Source organism: Pan troglodytes, chromosome 7, assembly GCF_028858775.2.
Source record: "Pan troglodytes isolate AG18354 chromosome 7, NHGRI_mPanTro3-v2.0_pri, whole genome shotgun sequence".
Taxonomy (NCBI): Eukaryota; Metazoa; Chordata; class Mammalia; order Primates; family Hominidae; genus Pan; species Pan troglodytes.
The window spans coordinates 143715809-143728006 of NC_072405.2; the positions used below are offsets into that span (position 1 = coordinate 143715809).

At 53.4% G+C, this 12198-nt stretch overlaps 1 protein-coding gene across 8 annotated transcripts in view; it reads right to left on the bottom strand.

The window, feature by feature from the left end:
* Window positions 1-4844: 4844 nt before the first annotated feature.
* ST3GAL1 (ST3 beta-galactoside alpha-2,3-sialyltransferase 1) overlaps window positions 4845-12198 on the bottom strand; it is a 116278-nt gene continuing 108924 nt past the window's right edge. For 3 of the 8 annotated variants that reach the window (XM_054656366.2, XM_054656365.2, XM_054656369.2), the window contains 2 exons: window positions 11880-11999; window positions 8271-9942 (listed from right to left, as the gene is read on the bottom strand). In XM_054656366.2, the coding sequence (XP_054512341.2) occupies window positions 9769-9942; window positions 11880-11999 (294 nt within the window). In that variant the 3' untranslated portion in view covers window positions 8271-9768. 8 annotated transcript variants of the gene reach the window in all.

The window sequence follows — 12198 nt, forward strand, 5'->3', positions numbered from 1 at the left end:
ATCTTGCATGACTCTGGTGTCCCTGTGGAGCTCATGTGCAGCCCCTGCCCTCCGAGACCCTGGATGTCTTGTACCGCCTTTCCCTGGGCCCTGCTCCATCCCTGGGAACTGCGCCATCTTGAAACCGCTGTTCACACTCCTTGTGCCCAGGCTGCCCAGGCTCCCAGCCCCCAGGTGGTTCCTGGGAAGACCCTGTGTCCTGACACCTGCAGGAATCCGCTCACGGGGCCTGCATCTTCTCCTGCCTTTCCTCTTTCACCCAGCTTCCACCCCCACATGGAGGCCAGCAGCCCACCTCCATCCCTGCACCCAGGCAGCTGCTGAGTAAAGGCACCTGGCTGCACAGAAGGCGCCCTCTAACGCATCCTCTCTAACTTCAACCCCGCCCTCCACCCTAGCCACCAGCTGCCTGTACTCACAGTCATTTTCTCTGATGGTTCACAGTCCACGGGAAAACGTTCCTCCATTGTTCTCTCCTCCTGCCTTCGCCTCAGCTCAGCATTTTATCTGCCCAACTCTAGGGGAAAAGGAAGCTATCAGACGGCAATGACCTCAGCTTCGTGCCGCTAAAGCTGTCTGCCCCTGCCTGGGTCCCCACCCCGGCCCCTTACCATCCTCTTGTGATGGAGGCGGGGGTCCCTCCAAGCCCCTTCCCTCTCGAGGGCCCTGGTCCACACTCCTCCTTCTCTCTGCTGCGTCTTCCTCGCTCTACTGGCTCCTTCTGGACAGCATTTAAGTCTGCTGCAGTCTCTGCTGCTAGACAAAGCATCCTTCCTCAAATATGTGACCTTCTCCTTTAACCCTGCACCCAGCCCTCACGGCCCTTCCCTGTTTCTCTCCTGGTACACTGCTGGAGTGCCCTACTCACTCCTTATACATGGGTCTTTGTAGCTATTACGCTACTCCAGCCTAGTTTCCACCTCCATCCCAAAGAGAGCTTGCTCTTACCCAGGCCATACATGGTGCCCCTTCACCTCTCTGGGGACAGGCGTCACCAGGGCAAGGCCTCAGCCTCCTTGAAGTGACCTTGCTATAGCCTCAGAGGCACCACGAAGCCAGAGACCTGTGGCCTCCCTGGCTGCTTCTTCTAACCTCCTTTCCTGTATTTTGCTCCTTGGACCATCTCATTCAACTCCCTGCAGGCCACATGCAGACCCAGGGCTTTGTGATCTATAGCCTGATGAGGCCCAGATTTCTGTCTCCAAGTGGGTGGGGTCTTAGGGCCTCAATCCCATTACCCTCAGTATGGGCTCTGAGCTAATGGAGGGATTGATTCAGGAACCACCTGCAGCTGTGTTCTGAGTCAAGCTGAATTGGGGCATGTGGCTTAGAATTGCAGCAAAATGTCCCTGTTCGTTATCTCATCCAATTGAACTGACTTTCTATACCCAAACACAACCTCCTGTTTGCGGCAGCCCCACCAGCCTGGAAGGTGAGCCACATGGAGCCACGTGGGGGCCCAGAAAACAGGAAGCCTCTGCTTTTCACAGCTGAGCTGAGAGGTGACTGAGCTGAGGGCCCCAGGGTCTGATCAGTCAGCTGAGTCTTTTCCACCTGCAGGAGGTGCAGGTCCAAGGGAATCAGAGGAGGGCAGAGCTGCCATATTCGGGGGGCTTAGGGCTGGGGAGAGGGGGGAAATGGTTCCCTGCACCAAGCTCCCTCCTCGACCACCATCTGCAGCCCGCTACTCCATGTCCCCTGCTTGGCAGACATGGGTCATTAGTCTACCCCTTACAGCAACCTTTCAGGGCAGGTGTTATTATTACTTCTATATTTTGAGGGAGGAAACTGAGGCTCAAAGAGGCCAAGTCCCTTGCCTGCCTGAGGTCCCTTACTCTGTGAAATGGTGGCAGTGTTAGTGTGGGCATGTGAGTCAGCTTAGGCTACCATTTAAAAAATACCATAGATCACTGATTTAAATAGAAATGTATTTTCTCACAGTTCTGGAGGTTGGAAATCTGGGATCAGGGAGCCAGCGTGGTGGGGTTCTTGTGAGGCCCCTCCTCCTGGCTGCTGATGGCTGCCTTTCACTGCAGCCTCACATGGTAAAGAAGTCTCTGGGGTCTCTTCTAGGGCACTAACCTGATCATAAGAGCCCCCAATCACTTCATCAAACCTTAATTACCTCCCAAAGGCCCCATCTCCAAATACCACCCCAACAGGGTCTTAGGGTTTCAACATATGCATGGGTGGGGGTGGCACAATTCAGTCTCCAGCAGTAGGACTGGAGTCAAGCACTTGCAAGATATTGGGGGGATACGGGCACGTAACAGCCGCATCTCTGAGAAGCAGGTAACCTGGAATTTGCTGAACTATGAGGACCTCAAGTTTCAGCTGAAAATGATCAGGAAAGCTTTGACTCTGACACGTGGATGAAGCTTCACCTTGTTCTCCAGGAATGGATGGGCCCAGGGCAGGCATCAGAGGGAGGGAGGGGGCAGGGCAGATAGATACGTTGTTACCATCATTGCTATAGGGAATGTCATCAGGGTAATATCCCACAGGTGTTTGAAAATGACCCCCAGGATCCTTGAATGAAGCAATGGAAACAGCAGAGGCTGGCCCTTCCCCAGCAGGCGAGGAAGGCCTGGAGAATCATAGATATTTCCTCTCCAGGTCCCCTAGGGCATCGGCTTCCTGGACATGCCTCAGATAGCCTCTGTCCCCTAGTAGGGGAGGAGACTCTGAGGGCACACAGACAATTTCCTTTTGTGGCATGCAGACATTCAGTGAATCCTGTGTGAATAAACCACCTGCCAGAGGCATTGGGAGGACAAGCGGGGAGGCTCCTATGACTGGACACTGGAGGACAGGGCCACCCCCACCCCCACCCCCTACCCTGCTAGGTGACACTGTGGTCAGGCAGGACGGCTGCCCCTGGAAGGTGCTCACTCAAAGTGGCAAAGTGGCAAAGTGGCAGCCTCTGAGGGTCACCCCTGGTCACTGTGGGCCATCGACAAAAGAAAAGAAAGAAAAGAAAAACGAGGGGGCATGGGTGGGAAACACCAGCCATGGCTGAATGTAGAGAATGACCCAACAGGGTCGCCACACTCTCCTTTCAATCCCTGTGCACATTAAATATCCTGGGAAAGCGAAGAGGAAATCGGAAAGTTCCACTTAGGAACTTCTTTTTAGTCCCTTCGCTTTTTGTTGACGGCCAAGCATGTGTTTGGAGCAGCCTCGCGGTTATTCCTAGGACTTCCCAGGGTTCCCAGGCCAAATCCTGGGAGGATCTGCATTTTGGGGAGGGGTGGCGGTGGGGGTGCAGAAGCAGATGGGCCTTGGCTCTGGTCCCAGCTTCCAGGCAGGTGCCAGGGTGTCTTGGAGGAATGCCTTTAGGCCCTCAGGGCTGTCCAAGGAGGGCCCTGACAATTTCTTTCCCTGGCCATGGGCTCTAGCCTGAGATCAGGGTGTGATGTGCGGGACAGGGCGGCCAGGCGCTGGAGCCCTACAGAGCTGGCCTGGAAAAGTGGGCGGCGGGGCCGACTGCAGCATAGCACCACCTCGTGGCCGCCGGTCCACATTGCAGCTGTGATGTGAGGCCAACCAGGAGCGAATTTGGGGGAGGCTGTGTCTCCCATAGAATGGATGGGTGGGTGGGAGCGCGTGTTAGCGCCAGATGACGGCAGGGCCCTGTAGGGAGAGGACAGAGAAGTGATGGGGCAAGGAGGAAAGGGAACTCTAGAGTTGAAGAAACAACTTAAAGAAGATTCCCGGGCAACGTGAAGGCCCGTGGCAGGGGGCAGGAGCAGGACAGAGGCATGGGGGGAGGGAAACGGACCGGGCTCCCCGACAGAGCCTTGCTGTTCATTTCAGTCTTGCACACAGCTCCTTCTCCTCTCCCGTGTCTGATGTACTAATAACTAACATTTGTTGTTGTAAGCCTTTTGCGTGTATTAACTCATTTAATCCTCTATGTGTATTTATATAGAGGTATTATATCATTCCAAACTTATCCATCAGGAGATTAGGCAGCGAGGTTAAGTAACTTGCTCAGACTCACACAGCTAATAGGTAGGACCCAGGGCGGCCTGGCTCCAGAGCCCCTGTGTGAATCTCTGCCCCATCCTTCCTCTGGGGGCTGCCCTCAGAAGGTCCCCATAGAGAGTGTCTCAAATAACTCAACGTCTTTGCTAAGCACAGAGTGACAGGGAGGCGGCAGGGCAGACAGGAGGCCTGGGACTGGAGAGAGGTGCCTGGCTGTGAACCCACCTCCGCCCTCAGTCATGCAGCAGCCCACAGGGCTGTTCTGAGAGTTAAAGATCACGCCCATGGAGGTATTGTGTGCCATACAAACTGGGAGGCCTGGTTACTGTGTATACCAATTTTATCTCACAGGCTCGCAACATTGGGTTTCTGAATCTGTTTTTTTTTTTTTTTTAAAGGGAGATTAGTGCCAACTTTGGACCAAACTCTTGTCCATCCCTGGGTGTGCCCGTCTCTGTCGGGGGAGGACAGACACTAGCCCAGCCCAATCAGGCCCTGGCCAAGGTGAATTCACTCAGCAAACGTTCAAGCAGGTGGTGCATGTCTACTGGGCCTCTGGAGATGCTTTTGTTTTTAATCTCACATCCCCTCTGACGGCCAGTGTTGTCGCGCCCATTTGATACATGAGACATGCAGCTGAGGTTCAGAGAACTTAGGTGACTCGCCAGTCACACGGCAGGGAATGGCACTCCTGGGCTTGAGAAGAGGCCTCTCCAAGGCCTACACTGGGGCTCTCCTCTGTATCCTGAATTCTGGCCATTCGGTAGAGGCGACGCCAACCCAGGAGGCCCTCTGAGTTGGAGTGTTGAAGGAGGCGCGAATGCATGACCCTTGTAGAAAAACAACAAACACACCCAAACAATAAAATAGCTCTTTGTTTATTCACTTTGATTTGGATCATTGGAAATATTAAACAATAAATAAAACAGAGCGGGGGCTGAGGAAAGCAGGATCTTGCTGAAGTCATTTGAATACATCCCAACCAGTGCTCAGCTGCGTAACGACATGGAGAGAGGCGGGGGGGAATAGAAAGCAAATTTTAAAACACCAACACCCAAACACACAAGACTGCACACAAGAAAAAGTGCTCAAGAAACTTTGGCTTTGAAGGGAATTCAGTGAAGGGAAGCGATTGTGCAGGAGGAAGGGAAGAAACCCACGATCACCCTAAGGGGCGGGGGGCTGGAGGGCGAGGCCCTGACACAGGCTAGGGTTAAAGCTGACGTCCCACAGCTCAGGACGTACAACCGATGGCAGTTTTGTACTAGGAAGAAGCTGAGTGATGAGGCTGGGTGATGGGATCGCCTGACGGGCTGGGAGGGAGGACAGGAGGTGTAAAGGCGGCTCACCTTCCCCTAGGAAATTCAGTGCTCTTTTGGTACGAAAAAATAGTCGGTAATGCCCTGATCCTGACAAGCTGTGAGATGCTGTCTTGCCTGTCTCTGTCTTTTCTTCTAAGTTTTCCTCCTTTTCTTTGCACAGGTGTCAGGTAGCACCCCAGGGGTGCAGGAGCTGGTGTTTTCATGACAAACAAAAATGGGGAGGTTGACTCTATCTCAAAACTAGCTAGCCCAGTCCACAGGGCAGGATAATCCTGATGGCGTGTAGCCACATTTGCTGCAAACCAGATGTCTGCGATGGATATGATACCCCCGGGGCTCTTCTCAGGGGTGAGGACAGGTGCTGGTTCCTGATGGCGCATGGCTGGTGTCCAGTCATCTTTAGCTGGGCAGTGGCCCCTCGAGGCTCGGGCTTCCCTGCACAAGGTATTTTTGATCCTTGCCAGCGGAGGGAGAGAGAGTTATCTTGGTTTCCTTTTCACTTGTTTTCGGGCTGCTTCAAAGCAAACATCCCAGTTCCAAATGTTCTTTGTGGTTTGAATCCTGGCAAAGAGGCCAGGGTCACATCCAAGTGGGACTGGCCTCTAGCACCACCTTCTGGCTACAGCAGAGAATGGGATTCCATCAAAGCCTCTCAACCAGCCGTTTCCCTAAAGAATCACCCAGATCTTAACTGCCCTCTCCACCTTCTTTTTTTTTCCCCCCTATTTTACATTCTATTTTCTCATATCCAGCTTTTCTCTCTAAGCCTAACCAAATGCTTTGCTGAATGATGCTTGGAGTTTTAAAAAAGCTGGAGTTTTAAAAGGCATTCATCCATTTATGAACTTTCTTCCAGCCCAGGATCCCTGCAGAGAACCAGAGGTTACAAATCTGCCCTCCTTTCTCCCCTAAAAGGTGGCTGAGGGGAGGAGAGGTGCATGTAGCTCCAGCTATAGCAAATCAGTGCCCTGACTCACCGGGGAGACCCAGGGGGTTGGGATGTTGCTGACACCTCATGGGCCACCTCATCAGCCCATCTTTGTAGCTTCAGGTTCAGCTCTGGGTGCTGCAGGCAGGGACCCCTCTGCTCCCTGCCTGAATGCAGGGCCAGTCTCCAAGGAACTCTGTCTGCAGAGTAGAAAGAGCTGTGGGCTGGGATTCAGGGGCCTGAGGGAGCCCCTGCCACTGCCTGCCCAGAACCAGTGCTCCTCATTCTCCTGCTGACAGCATGCATGTGCCTTTTGGCTAACACACACTCTTGTCTAATTCCCAGCCACCTTCACCCCAGGGATGAGTTCCAGTTGGTTTAAGCCAAACTGGTGCATTTAATTCTGGCTGCAACAACTGGATTCTGTTAAGTGCCCATTGCTAAGCCAATGAACTATCTGCTGGGCTGTGGGAAAGAGAAATGCAGTCTCCTGCACGGGAGGGTGTGAGAAGGCCACCCAGGCAGCCTGCGGCTAGAGCTCGGCGCTGAGAGAGCACAGGAGAGTCAGACACCTCCATTCTGGTTACACTTTTTCCAGATGCTGAATGGAGACTCGCTGGGAAAGCCCGCCTCCGGACAATTTCAACATAGCGCCGGTAACACCCTAGTTTTGCTCAAACTCTGACTTGTGCTATCTGTCCCAGACAGTTCACGATTGCCCGTCACTTCCCTCCTTCACACTGCACCAGGAAAAGGCCACACCTCCCTACACAGCAGCAGCCTTTTAGGAAATGTGCTCAACAGGAAAAGTGGTTTTTCTGATTAAACATCAGGAACTAGAGTCAACAATCGCTGTCCTCTCCCGTGCCTGTCACTCTCCACTCCCCACCCAGCTGCAATGTGGCCTTGATTTTCTCATCAGTAAAATGGGAAAGCTGGATTTGGAGGCTGGAAGAGATCTCACAGCTTGACCACCCTAGTAGGAGGGAGGGAGACCAGACGGAGGCCAGGCAACCGACCCAGGCAGCATCTGGCTCAGACGCAGACACATCTTCATGTTGAGGGACCTATTCTTACACAGCAAAACCCAGAGAAGTCGACTGCTCAGCCTGAGCCTGTCATCCCTATATAGACTCAGCTTTTAGGAGAAGGGGGAGAGTTGAGGAGATAGCATCGCTCTCTGTATCAGTGTCTGATGATCTGGAGTCTGCCCCTGGGGTCACTCGGCCACTCAACAAACATTTGTTGAGCTCTTAACGTCATATATGGGTGTGAGCTCTGCCCTTCGAGGCTGTATGTTCTGAATGATGACTCAGTGATTTACCAGCCTTTCTCAGAAAAAAGAAAAGTCTTTAAAGTTGTGGAGGATTTTAAAGCTGAAACAGGTTTTCGGTTTGTTTAACACATTCCCCATTCTGAACCTTTGAGAATCGAATAAAAGCTATGGTCCTTTCTCCAGAAAAATGCTCATATGCAGAGATTCAGGGAAAAAACCAAACTTGGCACGCAACTTCCGGGGACTCTTGTGAATGGCCTGAAGCCACCTGCGACCCATGACTGATGTCCCCGAGTTCCTCCCTCCCCGTGTGCAGAGGGGGCTCCCCCGAGCCTGGGAGCACAGGCCCCATGCCTCCGTCACACTCCACCAGGAAAAAGTCACGCCTCCTCGAAGCAGCAGCGGCCTTTTCAGGGATATTTTCAACAAGAAAGTGGTTTTTCTGCTTAAACATTAGTAACTGGAGCCAACAATCACCGTCCCCCACATTCCTGTCACTCTCCACTCCACACCCAGCAGCAATAAGGTTTCACGGAGTTTTGGAGACTCCTAGCCTGAGAATAAATCCAAGTCCACAATGAGGAAGAAGGAAGGTTGGGTTGGGACGGGAGGATGCTGAGGACATTCCACAAACCATCCAAGCCCTAGATACCCCCAATATCCCACGTCCGAGGACTCCTACAAACCTCCCTTAAGCCCCCCCACCTAATTTCCCAGCTACTGGGTGAGGCAAGCTTCATTAAAACACCAGGACCGCCAACAGAGCCAGGGTGCAAACAATGTCAGTTGAATAAAAAAAAAGAAATCAATAAATAATCAGGAAGGCTAATGAGGAAAAGAGAGTAGCTGGGGAGTAAGAAGATGAGGTATGTGGCAGTCACCATTCCTGGGATGTCCTTGGCCCAGACCCCCAGTGACAGCCCCAAGATGGCCAGCAGGGACTTGACCCTGAGCTCAGGCCCTTGGGGAAAATGCTGCTGGCAGCCTCCTGTGTGGCTTTGGAGGTTACGGGCACCATATTGAACAGTCTGAGAATGAGAATGTACGTTCCATTCTGACGCACTGCTGGGTGGTGTTGAGTATCCTCAGAGCTTTGTTGCAATTCAGGTGCTGGCTCAGGAAACCAGAAAAGATGTTCCCAGCTACGGAGCAAGCAGGGCCGCTGGTGGGGGTCCCTTTTCCCAAGTAAGGGCTTTTGTTTCATTTCAGCCAATGCATGCTTTTCTTTCCCAAATACAAAGGCACATGGAAGTGGTCAGATCCGCTCTCGCCCCGATTAGAACCATGAGACTGACTACTCAAAGGAACATCTGCTTGGGAAGAGGCATCTGCAGGAGTCAGAAACACGGCGCCAAGTTTGGGGTTTTTTTCTTTTCTTTTTCTTTTTTTTTTTCAGAGACAGGGTCTCACTCTGTTGCCCAGGCTGGAGTGCAGTGGTGTGATCACAGCTCACTGCAGCCTCGAACTCCTGGGCACAAGAGATCTTCCCTCCTCAGCCTCCCTAGTAGCTGGGGCTACAAGTGTGTGCCACCATGCCTGGCTAATTTTTTTAAATCTCTTATTTTTGTAGAGACAGGAGTCTCACTATGTTGCCCAGGCTGGTCTTGAACTCCTGGGCTCAAGTGATCCTCCCGCCTCGGCCTCCCAAAGTGTTCAGATTACAGGTGTGAGCCACAGCACCTGGCCTCAAGTTTCTGTGAAAATCTTTGGGGTAGGAGCCTCTGGTGGCTCATAAATGAGCTTTGGGAAGATGACAGGGTTATCACGCCAAGCAAGAGGCCAGGCTTCGTGCAAAGAAGGGCAGCATCTCGCCCCGAGTGCCAACACCGCCTGGCACATCTCTGTGCTGGAGGTAATCGCCACTCAAGTCTCTGCCCATCTTCCTGGGAAACTGTCCTGTCTCTCAGAATATAGGTGTCTTCCACATTCATTCCCCAAGCTTGCCCCAGGAGCCAAAATGATTTTAGTGTGTGGAGGTTGAACCTTTCCCAGCGTCTCCCCAGCTCTAGGGCAGCAGTGGGGGGACGTTGTCCCCACTCAAGACAGGTTCCGAGACATGCTCTGCCATGCTGGCAGAGCTTAGTGACCTTGCTGAGTAGATGCTGCCAATGGCTGGGTGCAAGAGGCTGTGAGTGGTGCCCAGGCACACACCTGAGGCTGCCCCTCCAAGCTCCGGGATGGAACGGCTCCAGCAAGATACTGGGGCTGGAAATGCAGAGGTGTGACAGTGCGTCCATCCTCAACCCTTCACTGCGTCATCTCCCCTTGAAGATCCGGATTTTATTGATGGAGGCCAAGGTGGCCGTCACATTAGACTCAAAGTCTGCATCGTGCACCCCCGTCTTGCGAAAAGCCCCCGCGGATGGGTTATTCTCCCAGTAGTGGTGCCAGTTCCCTTTGCTGTCTGCCCCGAAGCCGTACAAGTCCACCTGTGGGGGCAAAGCAAAGATGAGAACCAGACAGCAGGGCTGCTGGTGGAACCTCTCAGAAAGGAAGCCTGTAGGCGTTCCTGGAATCCCACAGGACCATAAACAGCATTTCCAAGGACTCTGACTAACCCTTCATTAAAACCCTTCTCTACGTTCCTGGAACTCTCAGAGGCTTGGTGAAGGAAATGCAAGTTAAGTAAAACTCAAGTCCAATGCCAGAAGCACCCTGAGAGATTACTGCATCTGGGTGGTCTCAGGGGCCCGAGTCTTACCTCTGCAGCAAGTGCAACCTATTCTCCCAGGATTGAGGAGCTACAGAGGGAAGGAATAGGAAGGAGGGCATGGAATGGAAGAGAGTGGAAGGAGAGCAGAGCTTTGGGGCCAAGCAAACTGCCCCAAATCCCAGCTCTGCCACTCCGTGGTGCCCTGGGCATGTGAAGTCACTTCTTTGAGCCTCACTTTCCTCATCTGGAAAATGGGTCCAAGAATCATGATTGCAATGAGGCAGAGGGCAGGGCTGATCCCTTTCTTCTCTGTGGCCAACATTCATCTGGTCCAGGCGCCCTCAGGACCACTAGGCCAGGCCTTTCACATACATGACAAACCCTGTGCATTTATTCTGAGCCCAGCACCCTGCTGGCTGTACTGAAGTTCAGGCAGAGCTTGATCAGATGCCAGCTGGGCAGCTGCTGGGGGAAGCAGCCTTGGAGCTTATAGCTTCTTGGAGTCACTGACTGAGTGGTCCTTGTTGGAAATGGGGCTAAATTCAGGGCTCCCGCAGCACAGAGGAGGGAGGAGCTATGCCCTGAGAGGTCAGAGGAAGCTCTTCAGAGGAGGTGGCATGTGAGTTGGGTCTTGGAAAATGAGTGCAAGATGACTGGAAGGAATTGCATGGAGGGGCTTCCAGGGAGAGGACGTGCTATCTGGGCTGCAGCGTGGAAGATAGATTGGAGGGGTGGGGACAAAGAGGGGACAGGGGACAGCACCATGCCACATGTGGCTTTCTCAGGAAATGCAACATGGACATGGGCCTGCTCCAGGGCAAGGACGTTAGGGCCAAATAGGTGGGATGATGGGAGAAAGGGCTCTTGAGCAGAACCTCAAGCAAGGGTCTGGGACCAGCTGGCTGGAGGTGGGTGGGGTGGGGAAATGACAGGGGCACCCATGTTTCTACCTGGGAACACCAGGGTGGGGCTGAGCCTGGGGACCTGCCTTGCAATGCCTCTGACCCTTTCTGGGATTCCCACCAGGCACCAGGCAGGGTGGGGCTGGGGCTGGGCTGAATGAGACAAGAAGGGACACCTGAGGGCCCTGCCTGAACCTAGGGTCAGGGAGGAAGTGGGGGCTGTCTGGCCTGCCCTCTTGCTCCTCTTCCTGGGGTGGCAGCAAACCTCTCAGAGCATAAGTGGAAACCCGAACACAGCCTAGTGGACAGCGAAGGACATGGGAAGGCAAATGCATGCTTCTCAAGATCACGGGTTCTCAACCTCGGTAGACAGTGGAACCCCTGGGTGCCTGGCTCCCATTAATTCTGGTAAAATTGGGCCAAGGTGTGGCCTGGGTGCTGGAACTTAGACCCACAGATGATTCTAAGGAGCAAGTGGGATTGAGAACTGTGGCCTTAGACAACTCTCGCTATGAGAATCCGCTTCTGTATCCGGAATCTGCTGCGAGACCCGAGCTTCCACCACCATGGTCCTGGGCACTTACACAGAATGTGCCAGAACTCTTGCTCCTGAGAACTTTCTCATAGAGCACTGTTACTCACTAAAACACCCTGGGAGACACATGTTGCAAGCCCTGTCGTAGAGACAGGGAATCCGAGCTTCCGGAAGAGGCAGGCTAGGTCTACCTGCCCTCCCCCTCCCTGGCCTCTCTTGGGAACACAGGATGGTGAGCTTCGAGGCAGCCCTGTGGGCAGGGGGAGGGTGGCATACCTCATCGCAGACATGCATTGAGAAGATGACCGAGAGGATGCCGGTAGATGGGTATCGCCCATGCCCTTGCAGCCAGTTGTCAAAGACATACTTGATGAAGGCTGGGTGGTAGATCAGGATCTGCGGGGATGGGAAGACACGGCCCTTAGTGAGTTCTGGGGGGCAAAGGACATGGAGCGCCTGTCAGATGTACATACTGTTGTGGCCATGGAGGCACAGCCATGAGCCTAATAGATACGCCTGCACTCGTGGGCTTCCATGCTCGTAGGAAAGATGGACACTCATCCACATCACTAAGAGACAGAGGTGCTGAGCTAAT